The sequence below is a fragment of the Myxine glutinosa genome, chromosome 9 (assembly GCF_964187855.1).
Source record: "Myxine glutinosa chromosome 9, kmMyxGlut1.1, whole genome shotgun sequence".
Taxonomy (NCBI): domain Eukaryota; kingdom Metazoa; phylum Chordata; class Myxini; order Myxiniformes; family Myxinidae; genus Myxine; species Myxine glutinosa.
In genome coordinates, this window is record NC_136269.1 from 73,128,300 (window position 1) to 73,150,536 (window position 22,237).

The 22,237-nt window shown below is 42.6% G+C and overlaps 1 protein-coding gene across 1 annotated transcript in view; it reads left to right on the forward strand.

The window, feature by feature from the left end:
- The window catches only part of LOC144893724 (cadherin-15-like), a 180,160-nt gene that overhangs the window by 86,279 nt on the left and 71,644 nt on the right, over positions 1-22,237 (forward strand). Inside the window, exons 8-9 of the mRNA XM_078785104.1 lie at positions 9,370-9,626; positions 11,146-11,288. Of these exons, the coding sequence (XP_078641230.1) occupies positions 9,370-9,626; positions 11,146-11,288 (400 nt within the window). The remainder of the gene's footprint in view (positions 1-9,369; positions 9,627-11,145; positions 11,289-22,237) is intronic.

Genomic DNA, 22,237 nt, shown 5'->3' on the forward strand with positions numbered 1-22,237 from the left:
GCACAACATGACCGGTGAAACAGTGCTGACCTTTTGTTTGAGATATAAGGCCTCAACCATTGCTCAGAAAGATGTGGCAGCTTGTCCATAGTTGATTGACTGGGATGTAATTCAACTGGTGGTAAGAGATCAGGAGGTTTGCAAAGAGAAAAATATTTGAAGTCGACAGTAATGATGGATTCCATGATTTGGTTATACTGGGTGGATCAGAACATAACAGAACAAGGAGAACATATTGAAAAGGTGGAAACACACCAACGGCAGGAGAGAGGGAGACAAAAACAAAGAGGGACCTTTTGAAGAAGAATAGGTATGAGGAGAATTATATCAAGGGGAGGGGAAGGAGGACACATTGGATGAACCACCTGGATAAAAGCTCAGACACAAGCAGAAGATGATGAAATGCGGGATGAAAAACAGATGGAACAAAAAAGATGAATGAGGAAGGAGAAAACAGAATAACCTGGTAAGGAAGGGGGTGTGCTTGAGTCGGATACATGAGGGTAAAAAGATCACGAGTATGGATGGGAGAGGTGGTATTTAACAGTTGTCTTGAAACCCTAGAGGGAAGAATGTGATTGAAAAGACAGACGAAGTTGGTTCCACAAGTGAGAGAAAAGAGAAACAAACAAGAGGAGATGAGCAGTGAGTCTGGATATTGGGGGTTTCACAAAAGGTGGGTTTATGGGTAAAGCATTTGCACCCAGCGGAAACCTGGAAGCAGTGGATGGGACAAAGCAAGGAAAGGGCACAGGGTGCAAGACCAAGAAGTAGGCAGTGGAAGACAGGCAACCAATCTGTCTGTGACGTGAGAGTAAGAGGCCCAGATCCTCGGCTTCATAGTGGGTGATTGCAATGATTTTGATGGCCTTGGTTTCTAGAGCATCAAGAAGTGCAAGGTGAGAGGCATGCAGGGGTCCAGCCCAAAGAGGAGAGCAGTACTCCATTAAGCTGCGGATTAATACCTTGGAAGTTGATAAAAGTTCAGATTTGCCAAAGGAAGTCTTTTTATGACAGTGGATTGCCAGTCGACGGCAAGCTTTCGAGGCCAACTTGGATATGTGGTTTGCCCAAGAAAGATCCTGGGTGATGGTGAGGCCCAAATGTTTGAGTACAACAGTGAAGGAAGTCGATGTGAGGCTTCATCGGATGGTGCTTTCAGAGAGAGTAATGTTGTTGATGTTGGCTGACTTTCAAAGTATACGGAACGTGACCTCAAGGGAAATTATATTGTTGAACAGAGCAGAAAAAGGATGAACAAGGGCAGTGAAGCAGGTGTTTAGGACACGTGCACTGATGCCATCCAAATTTGTTGCGGCATTAGAAATAAGGAATGCCAGAAACCTCTCCACCTTTTTGGGCGAGAAAGACAGAGTGTGCAAGAGCAGTTGCTTAATGGGGGAGGGAGGTAGGGTTGGCATTGTTGGCCGGGCGTTGTGAATGCCAGATTTGGAAGCAAACAGAGGGTCGAGGCATTTGGCCTTCTCATCAGCAGAGTCAGCTGTGGTGTCATTTTGAAGTGAGGGTAGGGATAGAAGGGGAGCATTCTCCAGGGACTGACTTAACAAGGCGCCACCAGGAGGAGGAAGAGTCATTTGCAAGTTCAATCATGGGATTGGACAGATGTTGTTTTCTGGCTCCCGTGAGAGGGGACACACACTTGTGGAATGTGGGCTTTGTGGAATGATCTGAGGCTGCCTTCTGTCAGATATTCCTTCCCAGAAGAGAAGGCAGGTAGTTTGAAGGTAACCGCCTCACCACAAGATTCTGTGAACTAGGGGTGAGATGGATGGGTATGATAAATACGATGTACGTATCTCTACATCCTCCTTGTGATCTCCAGTTTGTGATGGCCAAGGAAGATACTAAAAGCTTCCATTATGCTCTGCAAATCAATCATGGAACCACAGAAACCTTGCTACTCTCAGGTTGTTCCATCACCGTCGAATTAGCAATGCACAATGTTTGGACTGCACCAGCTCACAGTATGTAGGGCGGCCTTTCAGAATGACCAGGGAAATGGAGAAATATTTCGTGGATAATTACATCACGTCTGGGAGATTCCGATCATCGATTATCACCAGAAATTCAACTATCCGTGCAAATTATTTGACCCATGACCCATCAGATCCCTTGATGACATTATTTGGTGCAGGGCACTAACCAATAGCTCTTTGGACGACTGAAAATTCATTTTCATTTTCAACACGGATTAGTGTAGCTTTAAATGAACATGACTTACTGTATGTGTTGTGGGCCATTGCTTTATTTAAAAATTGTATTCTTTTTATTTTCCCACTCCAATAAATGTCTATCTACAAAATCCATGCAAATATTTTTTATAATATCCCTTTGGAGTCACTTCTGTTCACATTTTATGAAAGCCTGGTGCTGGCTTAACGGTTAAGGTGGCTAGCTTGAGATCTTCGGGTCCTGAGTTCAAGCCCCTGTCGTGCCATTGAATTAACACCAGGAGGGTTGACTCGGTCTGTTCATCCTTCTGAGGAAGTGAGTCCCAAAATGAGCACCAGCTGACTGCTAATGGGGGCATTGCATCAGCGGCTTAGCCGGGCCCCCAGAAAATGATGCAACCAAGAAGCTGCCGGCTGCATACGAACCACCACCACATCTAAATATCTATAAAGCTCAGTTGACTTTTTGCTCCACCAAATAACAGCGAAACGGAGTTGAGTAAAAGGGTGAAAATTCTACAGATGATGTGATAAATAACTACCTCTGTCGGTTTGAATGTTTGAAAGAGAATAGACGTCTGGATCAATTTTTGAATTCAATTTAAATCCCGATTTATCTCTCTATATTATAAAAGAAAGTTTTTGTTTGTTTGTCTGCGCAAGCTAATCTCCTGAACAGTGAAAGATAGGAGGAAACCTCCAATACAAAAATGTCGGGACGGGCCCCGGGAAGGTTTTAGGCTAGGTGGCGAGGCCGGTTGAGGCCGCTTCGGCCGGGCTGGGCCCATTTCGCAATTAAAAGCAGAGCTGAATTATAGTAGTCAATCTTCTACGGCCGCGAGTAAAAGCTGATTTATAGTAGTAAATTCATTGAAAAAGAACCAAAAATGTTGGGACGGGCCCCGGGAGGATTATAGGCTAGGTGGCGAGGCTGGTCGAGGCCGCGTCAGCCGAGCTGGGCCCATTTCACAATCAAAAGCTGAGCTGAATCATAGTAGTCATTCTTCTACGGCCACGAGTAAAAGCTGAATTATAGTAGTAAATTCATTCAAAAAGAACCAAAAATGTCGGGACGGGCCCCGGGAAGATTATAGGCTCGGTGGCGAGGCCGGTCGAGGCCGCATCGGCCGGGCTGGGCCCATTTCACAATTAAAAGCTGAGCTGAATTATAGTAGTCAATCTTCTACGGCCACGAGTAAAAACTGAATTATAGTAGTAAATTCATTCAAAAATAACCCGGGCAACGCCGGGTGCTTTCAGCTAGTATAGTATATATATAAACGCGAGTTGTCTGTGTGTGTCCGCGTTTTATTCAGAGATGGCTGAACGGATCTTCATCAAACTTTCAGAGGTTCATCAGTGAGTGCCTGGGAGTGTTTTATGCAAAAAAAAAAAACATTAGAAAAAAAAAAAGTAGGTTTTTTGGAGTTAAAAAAAAATTCAAAAATAATCGCTCGATAGTGCCGAAGCCTTTTTAAATGAATGACAGTTATATACAAGTACACATTCCCATAAATAAATACAAAACAATTACCAGACATTTGAATACAAATAAATCAAACAATTCCGGAAGTGTACGAATTTGGTAGTATTGCTTCTTCTTCTTCTTCCTGATCGGCATCACACTTAACTCAGAAACGTGAGCCAATTCCGCTTCCTCTCCTTCCTCCCCCTCTCCTCCCCTTCCCCCCTCCCTCCTCCTACCCTCTCCCCACCCTTCCCCCCTCCTTCCCTCCTCCCCATCTCCTCCCCTCCCCTCCTCTCGTCCTCCTCCCCTTCCCCCCCTCCCCTCCCCTTTAAGATATAAATTCTCTGTAAAAGAGCTTCCACTTCTGACTGCTCCCCTTCCCCCCTCCAATCCCCTCCCGTTTAAGATATAAATTCTCTGTAAAAGAGCTGCCACTTCTGACTGCTGCCCTTCCCCCTCTCCCCACCCTTCCCTTCTCCTTCCCCCATCCCCTTCCCCCCCCCTCCCCTCTCCCTCCTCCTCTCCTCGACCCCACCTCCGCCCCTTCCCCCCTCCCCTTTAAGATATAAATTCTCCGTAAAAGAGCTTCCACTTCTGACTGCTCCCCTTCCCCCCTCCCCTCTCCTTTACCCTCCCCCTCCCCTCCTCCTCCTCCACCCTCCCCCTCCCCTCCTCCTCCTCCTCCTTCTCCCCCTCCCCTCCTCTCCTCCCCCTCCCTCTCCGCTCCCCTCCCCCTCCCTCTCCATTCCCCTCCCCTCCCCCGCCCGGCAACGCCGGGTACTTCTGCTAGTTTTACTATATCTGACAATTTATATTGAAATGTTGATTACGTTTTGTAGACGACCTGCAATTTTCCAGAAGCTTTCATTTTTCATAAATCGATTGACTAGCAGGGGCAACTTTGTACAACCTGGGTGGGGGTGGGGTCGGGTGTGGGCGAGGGGAAGGGATACCGGCACTGTCCAGGGAGGGCAGGGTACACCCGGCACTGCCAGGGGGGAGTGGAAGGGATACCCGGCACTGCCCAGGGGGAGGAGAAGGGATGCTCTGCATTGCCCGGGGAGTGGAGGGGGGTGGCAGGGAATTCCTGGCACTGCCCGGGAGAGGGGATACATGGCACTGCCCGGTGGAGGAGAGGGGATACCCGGTGCTGCCCGGGGGAGGAGAGGGGATACCTGGTGCTGCCCGGGGGAGGAGAGGGGATACCCGGTGCTGCCCGGGGGGAGGAGAGAGGGGACACCCTGTGCTGCCTGGGGGGAGGGGCGGTGATATCCAGTGTTGCCTGGGGGAGAGGAGGGAATAGCCGGCGCTGCCCAGGGAGAGAGAGGAGGGGATACCCAGTGCTGCCTGGAGGGTGCAGGGGATGGGGTGTGGGAGGGGATAACTGGCGATGCCTAGGGGGATGGGAGTGGATACCCGGAGATGCTGGGTATGCTTTTCCCAGCAGGGGTTTCTAGACGTCTTCGAAATTGAAAAGCTATGGAGTTATTAGCCTCATAGTAGTTACCCGATTGCCTGCGGGCAGCGGCAGCACTGCCTGACCTCGTATTCTAATGTAGGCCTACTCTTTATAGCGGCCTTCAATGGCCTCAAACGGACGTCAAGGCCACCATGCGGTGCTTAAATTAAAACCTCGCACAGATTATGAATACCTACACCCAAAACTCATACAGTAGGTGCTATGCTTTGGGCATGAAAGAATAACTTACAAACACACAAATGCACAAACACTTGAAAATATTGACAGACTTGGCATTTCATATGGAATATTTTTTTTGTGGGGGTGAACTTACTTTTCAAGATGTCTTAGAACCAAAAGTTCATTGGAATTATGTTGAAATTAGTCTAGATTTTGTTAATGTGACCTTTAAAAGAAAGAAAAACCACATTTGACATTTCGAAACAAATGAATTGATCCTTGAAAGTGATGTAAACTGATATCGAACTCAATTCATGGACAGTACTGTGTTAAACTTCTGTACGTTTTCCAGATGTATCTCTTTATTTTGCACATTAGCCAAATTTTTTTTAACAAAAACAAAAGTTAAATTACGACTGGGATTACGGACAGTAAAAATACAGTTCAGTACTTCGTGTAACCCCCACGAGCATTCAGGAGAGCACGTACACATTGAGGCATGCTGTTCACGAGATTTGCCAAGGTTTGGACAGGAATCGCTTGCCATGCAGTTACAATAGCCTGCTGCAATTCACGCACAGAGGCAGGCTGCTGGTCCAAGTTGTCGATTTGACGCGTTATTTCTGCCCACAAGTTCTCTATCGGATTCATATCCGGGGACATGGCAGGCCACTCCATATGCTCTGCACCACGGTCAGCAAGAAAGTGTTGGATCTTGTGAGCACGATGAGGCCGTGCATTGTCATCTTGGAAGACAAAGTTTCCTTGAAAGGCTGCACGAGCAAATGGAAGCAATGTTTCTTCCAGAATGACCCTGTACTTGAACTGGTTCAGGTTTCCATTCAGAACAACCAGGTCAGTTTTGCCCTCTGCATGAAAAGCAGCCCAAACAGTCACCCCACCACCTGCAGCTTGGACTCTTGGCACTATACAATCTTTGTTGTAGGCTTCATGCACTTGTCTGCGCACTTGGGTGCGACCATCTTGACGATGGACCAGAAATCTAGACTCGTCACTGAAGATCACGTGATTCCAGTGTCCTGGCTGCCATTGACGGTGCTCTCTGACCCACTGCAATCGGCGCTGGCTGTGTTGTCTGGTCAGGCGTGGCTTTCTCAGGGGACGCCTGGCACGATAGCCTGCTTGAACCAGTCGTTGGTCGACTAGCCTTCTGGATACAGGCACATTTGTCAGTTGCTGCCACTCAGCCCTAAGCCGATTAGCTGATTTGGTACGGCCATTGCGGACTAACTGATGCAGCTGGCGATCATCCCTCCTTGTGGTTCTGCCGGGACGTCCTGGCCTCGGTATTGGAGTAGGGACACCCCTCTGAGCATTTCGTTTCAGGATCTTTGACACCTGACCTTGAGTGATGCCATACTGCCAAGCAATAGCACGTTGTTTCATGCCGGAATTTCGTAAAGCCACCACTAAATGACAAACAGCATTGTCGAGTTGACGGACCATCTCCAGGGGAAGCGGCAATAACTTTTGTAGACGTGCAGCAGTTGTTTTCCACTAATACAGAACGCAACAACCCTTATATACCCGATTGTGAAGCCAATCGTCAAATGTACCTGTCCGTACATTTTGTCACGCCACCTGTGATATAATCCTGTTATTGACTTCTTGCTGCGACAGACAATCAGTGACATGGTTCTTTTAACAAAGAAATCACCGAAGCGTAAAAGAAACTCACCAGATTGATATACCGAGTTCAGAAATTAAACCCAAGTCAAGAAGAAAAAAAATATTCCATATTAAATGCCAAGTCTGTATATGGATTTGTTAATGTGTAGGGTAGGGTAGTCGTTGTTTTATTAATGGTAATTTGTTTCTTCCTTTTAGTTTTTTTATTATTATTAATCTATGTCTGTGGTTTCTACTTTCTTATAACTTAACTGCCCTTCATATAATCTTGATTTAGATGTCTACATTGTCTCTAAAGCTCTTGGGAAAGTTTTCACACATGTAGTAAAACCTGTGTTTATGGAGGCTTTTTATCACACTGGCTTAACGGAGTCAAACTTTAAAACTTAACTTTATTGTTATTCCACCATGGAAACTTTTAAACAGCCCTTGAGTTTCTACCTGCATTAATAAATTAATTACCATTGAGGTTTTTTTGGGAGGGAGGGGAACTTTCATTTTGTGTTGACTTGGATAATTTTGATTGGAAATCGAATTTTAGAAAACGTTGTGTGAAGTCAACCATTAAAGTAAGTCCCACGAATCTGCCATCAGATTGGGTACTATGGAGGTGAGTAATTTGCTGCCTACACATTTTGAAAATCGTTTTAAGGTGTAAAATGTACTGTGTTGGGAAGCATTTACACACCGCATACATGGTGTGAGTATGGGGAAATGGTGAATGAAGAAAAAAAATGAAGATGAGGAAGGGGGGATTTGGAAGGAGGTTGGCAGTGCATGGAGCTAAGTAGAGGATCCTCCAGGAGAGGAAATGGAGGAGGGATTGTAAAATATTGTTTTATGTACAAAATATGTAGATGATCTCATCCCTATTTTTACTGTAAATCATGAAATGGAAATATTGTGCAAATGGCACGTAACCATTTTTGTCACCTTGCCCTCCAACAAGGTTAGACAGGGGACATTAAAATTAGCTTTCTTTCTTGTTTTCTTGTTTGTTTGTTGTACACCGCTCATTTCCAATGCCATCTCCAGGCGCTGCATGATGTCATCACCAGGCACCGAAGGGGGCCCGGCGATGACATGCGCTGAACGCGAGTACTCAGTTTTCACTCTGGTTTCGTGTTTTCTTTCTTACTTTCTTGTTTGCTTGTCCGGACGATATCTCAGCCATCCTTTGAGCTAGGAAGCTGAAATTTCAGCACAATAATGAGAAAGTGCTTTGTCAAAAACAGGATTTTTTGGTTTTTGATTAATAAATTAATTGATTAATTACTTAATTATTATCGATTTATTAACTCCTTATTTATTTCCTTTCTCTTCTGGGCTTTATCTCATGAACCTTTTGAGTTGGGAAGCTGATATTTGGACAGAACAATGACCAAGTGATTTGGCTGTAAAGGCTATTTTTTATTTATTGATTAATCATTTAATTTTTCGATTAATTACTCAACTATTTTTTTTTAAAGTTACAGATTCGGATGAAACAGTGGTGGATTAGGTATTCTATTAGCCAGTTGATCAATAAATTTATTTATTTAACTATTATTATTTATTTATTTTCATTATTAATCACTTATTTATTTTCTTTCTCATCTGGGCAATATCTCAGGCTTCTTTTGAGCTAGGAAGCTGAAATTTCTGCACAAAAGGTGAGCTGTGCTTTGGCAAAAACGGTATTTTTTTTTTATCAATCAATTAATTGATTAATTACTTAATTATAATCGATTTATTAATCATTATTTATTTTCTTCCTCATCTGGGCAATATCTCAGGCATCTTTTGAGCCAGGAAACTGATATTTGGACATGACAATGACCAAGTGATTTGGTTGTAAATGGTATTTTTGTTGTATTGATTAATAAATTAATCGATTATTTATTTATTGATTAATCAATTTATTATTTAAGTTTTTTGATTAATGAAGTATTTAATTCATTTTCAAAAAGTTACAGCTTTGGATGAAACACTGGTGGTCAAGGTATGCTATTCTGCAATTGATTAAGAAATTAATTATTTTACGACTATTATTTACTTATTTAATTACGCAATTAATCAATCAATTATTGTACATCTCTCCCTCCCAATACTGTCTCTATGTGCTGCACAGCGGCATTTTTCTCTATGTGCTGAAATTCTCTATGTGCTGAGCGCCAAAGGCTCCCCGCAATGTAACGCACTGGAGGATTTGTTATTTATTTGGCATGGGGGCAGTGTACTTTGAATGTATCTGTACTTGTTTTATTTTATTATTATTATTTTTTTGCATACTAAGTCGAGGCTCGTGTAAAAGCTACCACACATATTTTAAAGATATATTTTATATTTTTGTATTTTTAAGAACATACACATAAAATACATTTTGATCCCTTTGAAATTATTGCCTTTCACTTCTGCCTTGTCTCTGCTACATTTTCCAGCCACTGGATTTTGAATCTGCTCAGACCCACATCTTTGAAATCACAGTGACAAATGATGAGCCTCCAGCATCAGGTGCAACCCTGACTGGTGCTTCGTCCACTGTTATCACAGTGAGAGTCCAAGACCGCAATGAACCCCCGGCCTTCCTTGATGGATCTCTGCATATATCCGTGAATGAGCATCATCCCATTGGCCACACCGTGGCTTTCTTGACAGCCATCGACCCAGACTGCACCAACCCACCACAGCAGCTCAAGTGAGTTGGATTCCATTCGTTTGAGGAATCAAAAAGTTTCTCCTCTGACCATGAAAGGTAACTCAGCACAGATGTTGATCCTCTCCATGGAGTTTCCAGCCTGTCATTTATTCCTTACACCCACTCGCCTGTCCTCCCCCACTGGCAATGGATGAATTATTTTTTTTGATACCACTGGAATGTGTTTTTGGCACCAAAACTTGTTTCAGGGGAAAAAACTTAACTGCCCTTCATATAATCTTGATTTAGATGTCTACAGTCTCTAAAGCTCCTGGGAAAGTTTGCACACATGCAGTAAAATCTGTTATGGAGGCTTTTGATCATGTGGTCACGTGCCTTTCTGTCAATTTTGTTTTTGTTCATGGAATGTTTCCCAGAGAAAATCACTTTAATTACGCAGTCATCTGCTTAACATGGTCATTGATCAGTTACAAACAGCCGTGATTTCATATGCACACATTCATTAGCAATATCCCAGTTTCGTACCATAGTGTGTGCATCAATGATGGAATGCTTGACTACATCCCCAAAGTAAACATAGATAAATGCTCGGACCACAAGAGTAAACAGGTTGATTATAACTACATAATGAGTATTACACCAGACTTTAAAAAAATTGTATTTCTATTATCTCACCTTTAAAAGAACATGCAAAATACAAAATAAAGATATGTGTGTAGGCTGAACATCCGCCAGGCTGAACAGTTTACGTTTTGTATCCCACTGATGGATCGGATCTGGATCTGGATCTGGATTTTCACCAAAATCTAATTGGCTTGTTCTTGTCGCCCACCCAACTCATCCTCTACGTTTTGTCATAATCCGTCCATAACGTTTTGAAACATCATGCTAGATATCGTTTTTTGTCCCATCAATGGTGACGAATGACCAATAATTGTTTTAAACATTCTCCAATCTTCACTTAAATCGAATCAATTACCCCCCTCCCCCCCCCCCCATTCCCACGCCTCCTCCCCCCAAGCCCTCTCCCTCCCACAGATCTCCCGATGTCCCTGCTCTCAAATGTTGTGTTTGTGGGCTACCTTCTCTCTGCCCATCTTATCTACCGCTCCCCTTATTGTATGTTTTATGTGTCTGTTTGATTTTTTTGTGTGATTAATGTTAGCTCTTTCACGAGCCTCGGTCTTGTATACAAAAAAAAAAAATTCTTCTTCGTCACACGCCCGCCACGCCCACCAAATTTCGGTCAAATCTATCTACCACTTTTTGAGATATCCCGCTACATATCGTTTTTGGACCTGTCTCTCAATGGTGCTGAATCACTTAAAAAAAATTATACTAGCTGGATCCAGATCTTCACCAGAATCCCTTCCCCCATCCCTCCCTGCCCCTCCCTCCACCTCCCCCGCCCGGCAACGCCGCGTACTTCTGCTACTTTCATATAAATTATACATTTTCCACGAATTAATTTCTGAATTGAGATATTTCTCACAATTGGGGTAAAATGTCTGCTTGTTAACTAGTGTGCTTGTTAACCTTAGACCTTTCCTTTGGGCAGGTACTTTCTGCTTCACGATCCAGAAGGTTGGCTTGATGTGGAGAGCGTGAGCGGAAGAGTGAGGTCACGACACCAGCTGGACAAGCATTCCATGAACCTCCAAAACTCCACTTATACTGTGCTCATTACTGTGCAGGATGATGGTACATACTTTCAAGTTTTTGTCTTTTTTTTTTTTTTTTTTGCAGGAGGGTCGGGGGGTGGTGGGGGGGGGCTTTGGGGTTAATTTCACAGCATTTATAAATAAATTCGGTTAAAGTTTATAGCCACTGTGAATGCCAAACTTCCTATTCCTTTATTATTGATGTGTTTGCAACTTCTTGTCTATATCACAGAGATATAAAGCGAGGAATATTACACCAAAAATAACTTCGCATCACTTATATCAAACAATTTCAACGTTTCTGCACTTTATTTGTTTCCTTCCCTTATAAATGTTGAGAACGTAGTCATCCATCATAATTATACAGCACAGACATTCCAGCAAATCCTCATATCTGCACATTTTTATAAACACATTCATCAACTTTACATGTAAAGTCAATAGTCTTTCTTCAAAATGTTGATGCATTTAAAAAGCCATATTTACAAGGATGGATTACTGACTTAATGGCTTAACATCATAATGGTAATGGTTAGAGCCTGGGATGTTGGCAGTTCGATCCCAGACTGAGTCATACAGAAGTCTTTAAAATGGTGCATGCTGCTTCCTTGCTCGACGTCCAGTATTGAAAAAGGATAGAGCACAGACAAACAACCATTGCACAGGCTTGATGGGCCTAATGGCCTATTCCTGCATTGAATTTCCTGGTAAGGGAATTCATATTTATGATACACCAGCTTGAGTACCTGGCATTGCTTAGCGTGAATTCGGTTTTTTTAAAGTGTACCTGTATGGCAATGCTGTCTAGAACAGCGTTTGTCTGTCTGTATGTCCCTACAAACGTCCACCAATCAGAGCTGAGGATCTGGTCACATGACAAGGGGGACACGTTTAGTAACCATTAAAGTTGCATGTTTTGCTAAAAGGAAATATAACAAGTACAGATACAATATAACAAGGAAATAAATTAGTACTTAATTAATCGATAATAATTAAGTAACGAATCAAATAATTGATTAATCAAAAAACCAAAAATACCGTTTTTTCCAAAGCCCTTGCTCACTATTGTACCCAAATTTCAGCTTCCTAGCTCAAAGGATGGCTGAGATATCGCCCGGACAAACAAGAAAACAAACAAGTACACATACATTCAAAGTACACCGCCCCATGCCAAATAATTAAATATGCTGCAGCGCGGCATTGCCGGGGCGCCTCCGGCGCCCGGCAATACCGCAGTGCAGCTCATTGAGGCTGCATTGGGAGGGAGAGGTGTACACTAATTGATTGATTAATTGTATAATTAAAATCAATAAAAGATTATCACAAAATATTTTCATAATCAATTGGCTAATCGCATAACTAAACCAGTAGTGCTTCATCCGAAGATGTATCTTTTAGAAATTTAATTAAATAAGTCATTTATAAAAAATTAAATAATTAATTGATTACTCAATAAATAATTAATCGATTAATCAATAAATACTTAATAGATGAAATGATTAATCAATAAATCAAAAACAAGTACACATACATTCAAAGTACACCGCCCCATGCCAAATAATTAAATATGCTGCAGCGCGGCATTGCCGGGGCGCCTCTGGCGCCCGGCAATACCGCAGTGCAGCTCATTAAGGCTGCATTGGGAGGGAGGGGTGTACACTAATTGATTGATTAATTGTATAATTAAAATCAATAAAAGATTATCACAAAATATTTTCATAATCAATTGGCTAATCGCATAACTAAACCACTAGTGCTTCATCCGAAGATGTATCTTTTAGAAATTTAATTAAATAAGTCATTTATAAAAAATTAAATAATTAATTGATTACTCAATAAATAATTAATCGATTAATCAATAAATAATTAATAGATGAAATGATTAATCAATAAATCAAAAATATCCTTGATAGCCACATCACTTGGTCACTCATGTCCAAATATTAGCTTTCCAGCTCAAAAGGTGCCTGAGATATTGGCCAAATGAGAAAGAAAATAAATAAATGATTAATAATGAAAATAAATAAATAATAATCATAAAAAAATTAAATTATTAATCAATTTGGTCAGAGAACACATAAACTACCACTATTTCATCAGAATCTGTAACTTTAAAAAAAAAAAAATTTTTGTCATTAATCGAATAATTAAATAATTAATCGATTAATTGATTAATTAATAAATCAAAAATATCCTTTGCAGCCAAATCACCTGGTCATTGGCATGTCCAAATATCAGCTTCCTAACTCAAAAGGTGCCTGAGTTAATAATGGTCAGAAGAGAAATGAAATTTAATTAATTAAATAAGTACTTAATTAAACGCTAATAATTAAATAACTCCTCAATTAATTGATTATTCAAAAAACAAAAAATACCGTATTTGACAAAGGACTTGCTCACTACTGTGCCGAAATTTCAGCTTCCTAGCTCAAAGGATGGCTGAGATATCGTCCGGACAACCAAGAAAGAAAACAAACAAACAAACAAACAAGAAACCAGAGTGAAAACTGAGTACTCTCTTTCAGCGTGCGTCACTGCCGAGTCCCCTTTGGTGCCCGGCAATGACGATTTGCAATGCCTGGAGATGGCATAGGAAAGGAGCGGTGTACAATATCCTTGATAGCCACATCACTTGGTCACTCATGTCCAAATATTAGCTTCCCAGCTCAAAAGGTGCCTGAGATATTGGCCAAATGAGAAAGAAAATAAATAAATGATTAATAATGAAAATAAATAAATAATAATCATAAAAAAATTAAATTATTAATCAATTTGGTCAGAGAACACATAAACTACCACTATTTCATCAGAATCTGTAACTTAAAAAAAAAAAAATTTTTTGTCATTAATCGAATAATTAAATAATTAATCGATTAATTGATTAATTAATAAATCAAAAATATCCTTTGCAGCCAAATCACCTGGTCATTGGCATGTCCAAATATCAGCTTCCTAACTCAAAAGGTGCCTGAGTTAATAATGGTCAGAAGATAAATGAAATTTAATTAATTAAATAAGTACTTAATTAAACGCGAATAATTAAATAACTCCTCAATTAATTGATTATTCAAAAAACAAAAAATACCGTATTTGACAAAGGACTTGCTCACTACTGTGCCGAAATTTCAGCTTCCTAGCTCAAAGGATGGCTGAGATATCGCCCGGACAACCAAGAAAACAAACAAACAAGAAACCAGAGTGAAAACTGAGTACTCTCTTTCAGCGTGCGTCACTGCCGAGCCCCCTTTGGTGCCCGGCAATGACGATTTGCAATGCCTGGAGATGGCATAGGAAAGGAGCGGTGTACAACTAGTGCTGATACATCCAAAGTACACCGCCCCCATGCCAAATAATTAATCATTCCCGAGTCATTCATTCATTCACGGCATTGCCGGGGCGCCTCCGGTGCAGCTCATAGAGACTGTATTGGGTGAGAGAGAGAAAAAAATAAATAATTGTATTTGGGTAAAGGTAATTTGGTAAAGGTAAAGGTAAAGGTAATTTGGGTAAAAAAAAAAGAAAAAAAAAAGAGACTATTGGGTGAGAGAGATGTACAATAATTGATTGGTTAATTGCATAATTAAAATCAATAAATGATGATCATAAAATATTTTCTTATTCAATTGGCTAATAGCATAACTAAACAACTAGTGCTTCATCCGAAGCTGTAACTTTTTGAAAATTAATTTAAAAAGGTATTAATCAAAAATAATAATAATTAATTGATTAATTAATAAATAAGTAATGGATTAATTGATTAATCAATAAATCAAAAATATCCTTTATCGACACATCACTTGGTCACTGTCATGTCCAAATTTCAGCTTCCTAGCTCAAATGATGGCTGAGATATTGCCTGGACAAACAAACAAGAAAACAAACAAACAAGAAACAAACAAACAACCGGAGTGAAAGCTGAGTACTCCCTTTCAGCGCGTGTCATTGCTGAGCCCCCTTCGGTGCCCGGCAAGGACGATTTGCAATGCCTGGAGACGGCATAGGAAAGGAGCGGTGTACAACAAACAGAGTGAAAACTGAGTACTCCCTTTCAGCGTGCGTCACTGCCGAGCCCCCTTCGGTGCCCGGCAATGACGATTTGCAATGACGAATGCAGTACTTGCATTATTTGCTAACTGCTACCTGGTATTCCCACCCAGGTCATACTATCCTCTTCAACTAAAGTATCAAACAAGTCTGGCTACATTGTTGTTGGGCTATCAGTCTTGTTCCTATATTTTTGCAGGTGCTTAAAATACTTCTCTACACCTACTAAGGAAAATTTATATTTAATACTATAATAACACACACTAATCGGGAATCATTTTATATTACCTTTCACATCGCTAAAAAGGCTCAGTAATTTATTTAAATACCCAAAATATTATTATTATTATTTTTTGCCTAAAATATTCCCTGCCAATCATACATGACCCTCTGAAAGTTTGATGAAGATCCGTTCAGCCATCTCTGAGAAAAATGACGACACACACAGACACACAAACGGCTCACTTATCGTGTAGATTTATATATTTTAGTGATGAAGCCATGTTTTATCAACCAGCAGTGAGCCAAGTCAGGTGCAGTGAACCATCGTCATCCAGAAAATTTCCTCACCAGGTTTGTGATAATCAAAAACTAATTTTGGTGCTAATCCACAGACTTGCTGATTAACCTGTTGTTTTTTTTTTTTTAATCACCAACAAATGCCTCATACTGACTGCGACTTGCAAGAAACCACTAGGTGTCTCTCACTGACCACTCACAGGATGAAACATATGACATGAATCGATATACCTGATGTTCGGAACTAAATAATGTGCGTTGGTATTTAAGAATGTATCAGGTAGAAATTAGGATGAAGGATTTTGGGCAGAACTTGAGAACCCAGGTTATAAAAGTACTCCGACTCAGGAGCAGAATTCTCACCAATGAACTGTCTAATCAGGCGCATATCGATATGAGCTCTGATATGATTAAAATTTGTGGTCTGTGGTGCCAGTGATAGGGTGAGGAGGTGGGTGAGGAGGAGGAGGGTGCCGCATTTTTGAAAAATTCTGCCATCCTGAATGAGACATTTAGTCAGTTATCACATGTTCATTCAAGCTGTAAATGCATAGCATCTACAAAAGAGTGGACAGTAGATTTGTGCCTTGAGATTGAAAGGAAACATACAAATTTTGATTACTGTACTTTAATGGCAAGAATGGGGTTCATGCATCGAATATAAGTTCAAATTTCAACTTCTGGCTTTGGGGTTCTCCAATGTTCTGGAGGTCCAATTGATTTTCCCGTAGAAAGATGCGTGAAATTTCGATTGGACAAAATGACCCTTCATGACCCAAAACGGCCGAGCGATTTAGCCTTTAAATACCAAAAATTGCTAAATTTACTCTATGCGATGCCGATCGAATACAAGGAATTTTGGTGCAGTAGGAGACCATTCGGCCCATCATGCACGACACCAAACCCAGTATCCATCAACCATCTAAACACAAGCATCTTACAGTGGTCCTGCCAATGTCCCTGTACCTCTCTATATCCAATCCATCTAGGTAGCTATCTAATATCAATTTAAACCTGTCTACTCTTTCTCGTACGACTACCTTTCGAGGAGACCATTCCATATATTAAGTACTCACAGACTGAAAACCCTTGCCTTAATAATCCATCTCTGAAAATCTCATCTAACTTTCAGGGCCATGGCCCCTGCTCCTATCACTGTTTATTCTGCTGAAAAACTCTTCTGCATCTACTTGTCTACCCTTCATTGTCTTAAACATCTCAAACAACTCGTCGCACAATCACCTCCTTTCTTATGTATAAAGTCCTGTCTCATTCATTCACTCCCGCGAGCTTATTTTGGCGAGCCCCTGAATCAATCTAGTAGCCCTACGCTGTGCCCTCTCTACGGTAGCAATGTTCTTCTTCCTCATGCATTGGCCAAAACTGCGCAAAATATTCAAGATGAGGCTTCACTAAATTCCTGTACACTTCCTCTTTTAGTTTATAATTTCACTCCCTATGAATACAACTGGCATTGTGCTGTCTCCTTACACCCCATATCTTCTACCACCCCCAGATCCTATTCCTGTGCGACACGCTCCAAGATTGTCCCTTGCATCATGGAATCCCTATTTTAATTGTTCTTGCCTATTCCCAGCAACTTACATTTCATCGTGTTAAAATGCATTTGCCAAACTTTTGCCCAATCTAATTAAAGTATCCAGACTTACCTGACTCGGATACCGCATTGGAATCATCAGAAGGAACCCGGATAAGCAAAGAGCAAAGATAGACCTATGTGTGTACCTTACCTCCAACATGTGTCATCTGCAAGTTTGGAAAGTCTCCTCTTCACCCACTGTCCAAATCGGTGATGGAAACTATGAATAATAATGGTCATAACACGGAACCCTGAGGAACCCCACAACTTACTTACGTCCTCTCTGCAGACATCCTCCCGCTCACAGTCCCAGCCACTCCTTGCTTCCTATCTAATCCACTTTCTGATCCAGTTAGTTACCTGACCAGCCACTCCACAGGTCCTCACCTTCGCTAACAACTTCCGATGTGGTAACTTATCAAATAGCTTCTGAAAGTCAAGGGACTTTCAATCAGAAATGGCTTCATATAACTCTAATACATTTCTCAAACGTGATCTCCCTTTGGTAAATCCATGCTGACTATCTTTAATTACTTTGAAATTATTCTAATAGTAACGTATCCGTTCCTTAATGAACGTCTCCAGCACCTTCTCCACTACTGAAGTCAAGATAACAGGTGTATAGTCCCCCAATTCCTCTCTGGATCTGCTACTATAAATGGATGAGGTGTGTGTGTGTGTGTGTGTGTGTGTGTGTGTGTGTGTGTGTGTGTGTGTGTGTGTGTGTGTGTGTGGCATACTTTTTGTGTATATTAATTATGTACATACGAGTACATCTATTAATTACATGCTGTTGAAATGTACCTTTTAACTCTTTAGATTGCTGACTGCTGAGACATCTTTGACCTTTGAAGACCCTTCAAGACCCCCAACATCCTTAAGACCCTATATACCCTTAAGATCCAAAAGACCCAGAGCACCCAAAAGACTCAATGATCCAAAAGACCCTGGGGACAGAATATACCCCGAGGACCCAAGAGAACCAAAAGTCCCCGATGACCCAATAGTCCCCGACAACACAAAAAAAATACAAAGGACACAAAAAACCCAGAGGACCCAAAAGACTCCAAATATCAATAAGACCCAAAAGTCCCTGAGCACCCAAAAGACTCCAAGGATTCAAAAGACCCCGAGTCTAGCAGGCAGGTATGCTACAAGGCGGTGAAGAGAAATGAAAATTTGGTACAACGGACCGAATCTCCCCTCCCCTACTCCACAAGTTTATTAAATAATGGTGTTATATTTGCTTTTCTCCAATCCTCTAGTACCTGTCCTGACTCCAACGATCTGTTAAAGATATCTGCTAATGCCACGTTTATCTGCTCTGCAACCTCCCTCAATTCTCTTTGATGCATATTATCAGGCCTTGGAACTTTATCATCCATTAATTATTCTAGCAGTTTCTTCACTTCGTCATGGCAGGATGGCCTGGAAGTACGCACCATCTCTAGGCTGTCCTAAATTGGGTTTCAACATCGACCCAGCTATAAACTGTCATCCTGGTGTTTCGCAGGCAGGGTGATTCATCAATGTGTTTGCTGTCACTCAGATGGATGTTAAACTGGGCGTCACATCTGCCAGATTTTCAAACACCTTCTCCCCTTCTCTCTACCTACCACCCCCTCATCCTCACTGTTTTACTCTCCCATCCATCCTCCCTCTCCCCTACCCCCAGCTTCCCCACACTCCCTCCTCCTCCCCTTCTCCTCCCTCTCTCCCTCGCTCCCATTCCCCTCCTCGCACCACCCCTCCCTCCCGGAGTGTACAGTATAGCGACATGTTGTGAGGCTTCGCTCTCCCCTCCTCCTTTCTCCCTCCTTCCCCTCCCTTTCTCCCCCCTCCCACCTCCCCTCCCCTTTCTCTCCCTCTGAACCACAACTGAATCCAGCTCTTTCCCCCACCCCTCTCTCCTCTCCCCTCTGTCTCTCTCCCACCCCTCTCTGTCTCTCTCCCACGCCTCTCTGTCCCCCACCCCTCTGTCTCCCCACCCCCCTCTGTCTTCCCACTGCTCTCTATCTTTCTCTCTCTCTCTCTCTCCTCCACCCTGTCCTCCCTCCCCCACCCCTCTCTCTCTCCCCCCACCCTTCTCCCTTTCTCCCCCACCCTTCTTTTTCTCTCCCCCATCCCTCTTCCTCTCTCCCCCTCTCTCTCCCCCATCCCTCAATTACTCTCTCACCCACCACTCTCCTCCCCTCTTCCTCTACCCTCCCCCTCTGCATCCCCTGCTCCTCACCCTCTCCTCCCCCCCTCCCCACCCTATCCTCCACTCTCCCCTCCCCTGCCCTCCTTTATCCCCTCCCCCTCTACTTCACCTCCCTCCTCCTTTCCCTCCCTTAATATTCCCGTCAGAAAGCGACACAACGTTGCCTGGCAATGCCGGGTAACTTTGCTAGTCAATGATAATGTCCTGTCAGCCCGGCGGTTAAAAACACTGCATGACGAATAGCCATAAACCCCATAACGGTCCTTAATTACAAGGAGCGTAGCCAAATTTGGCGGTTTGTCCGTCGTGCGCGGGTGAAGGAACCAAAGCGCTTACCTGGACGGAAGCCACACAGGTTTATTCTCAGACCCACCGACAAATAAACACACACGACAAATGAGAAAAATGCCACAATAATGAATTTAATGAAATTAAATGCAAGACGATAAAATGAATGTAAAAAAAAAAAAGAATCACCTTTAGAGGCCATTTTTCCCCACAGAGTGGGGGTTGGCCTTTTTCGGGCACTGTGGTCCCCTTTTTGAAGCAATGTTTTATGGCTGGATGCCCTTCCTGCCGCCAACCCTGTTAGTCTCCTCTTGTGACACGCAGGGAATTACCAGTGAACTGGTACTCAATTTGCCGACCTCAGAAGGATGACCGGCTGAGTCAACCCCCCTGGCGTTAATTCAGCGATCAACCGGGATTCGAACCCAGGATCCTAGGATGCTAAGCTGGCACCATAACCGCTAGCCCAACACGACACAGGAATAAGACGATTAAATGAATGTTGACGTAAAATTAATCCTACTTCGAGGGACCCTCACACTGACTCAAAAACAGACAAAGGGAAAGATAAAATAAAATAAAATGTTTTATGCTGGCCGGCACTCAGCTTTGTGTTCAGAAATGGCTGTTGGGAGCCTGGTGGTCGTCGAACCCCAAAGTCACAGCGTGGGAAACGCACAAGATGGCGCGAAGTTGCTCTCCACGTCGCCATTAACGTGAGGTAGTTCATGCGGCCAATCCTCTTTCGCTCTCCAGCCCCTCCGAAACGCAACGTGGCTCCAGCACCCCCGAAAAGCACCACAGTTCAACAACACCCCCTCCTCCAACGCCGCAAAAGTCCACACGAGCTCTGAAAAGTCCTCCTCACGATCGCACTCGAGCCAGGAACAGCCAAGCCAGGAACAAAAAGTGACCGCTTGAGATGAAAGCCAGAGAGAGAGAGAGAGAGAGAGAGAGAGAGAGAGAGAGAGAGAGAGAGATATAGAGATAGAGATAGAGATTGATTCATTCCTTTTGCTTGAACCTTCTCTGTGACATCACGCCGTGCAATCACCCAAGCTCCGTCGAATCACCCCATGTCTCCATGACCAATGACAAAGCTTTGGGCGTGGCCTGTCGGTTACGATAGTTTGGAGGCCGGGTTATTTGCCGATTGCTCTGCCTGCTTGCAGGGGACGCTATGTTGTTGTTGTTATTGTTGTTGTAACGAACGTGAGTTTTTATGGCCGGCCTTGTTATAATTATAAAAATGTAGGGAAAATCACAGGGAGCAATCACAGACTGGGGAAAACGAACTTTAATCTCTACCTAGTTTACATAGCTCAATCCCCCGTGTGATGACACATAAACAATCTTAAGCTCCAGTTTACCTACTAAATACATCCAAATGTCTCCTATGCATCCACGGTCCATGCGAATACGATACAATCCTACCTTTAATAGGGTATTTCATCATCTACCCCCACAAACGTAACACAGCTCCCCCCCCCTTCCCCCCACCCTTACCCTCCCCCTCCGCTCACCCAGAACCGTAGCTCCTGCAAGGTTCAATGCAGGCGTTACCGTTTCAGCCTTACCACTTAACGACTCACCTAATTACCCTGCGCTCGCAAGCGAAAAGCAGGTTTAGGCATTCGGTTACGTACGTGCGTACGTGTCTGCATTTTTAAAATTCATTTTCTCTGCAATTCTTGGTCCGATTGACACGAAATTTTACCGTAGGAGTGCCTCCACCTGCATAACTTTTTTATTCATAATTATAACGTCATATGTCATGTGGTATGGACATCATATTGGAAAAACGTCACACCTATCTCCCAAACCGCTCAATGAAAAAAATTGAAACATGGCTCATTGTCAAGTACTCCCCTTGGGGAATAAGATATGTTAATGATGATGTCATCGGTACCTTAGTTGTGACATCATAATTTGACAAGTACAATGCTTGATTCGATAGAATGAATTTTATTTCTTTGCAATTCTTGGTCCGATTGACACTAAACTTTCAACATAGGAGCACCTCCTCTTGTAGAATATTTTAATGATAATTTTTGATGTCATATGTCACGTGGTACAGGCGCCATATTGAAAAAACGAAAAAAAGTTGCACCTCTATATCTCTGAAACCACTCCATGGAAGAAATTGAGACCTGGCTCATTGTCAATTACTCCGTATGGGGAATAAGATATAGTTACGTGTGTGGGGTAGGTAATGAAATACCTTAGTCGAGATAGAATTGCATTGGGTAGCGTGCTCCGAATGTCGTGAAGAAGAACCTTCATGTATCTAAGTTAGGGCCGGATGTCCGTGTGAGCGTATATGTGTCTCCATGCG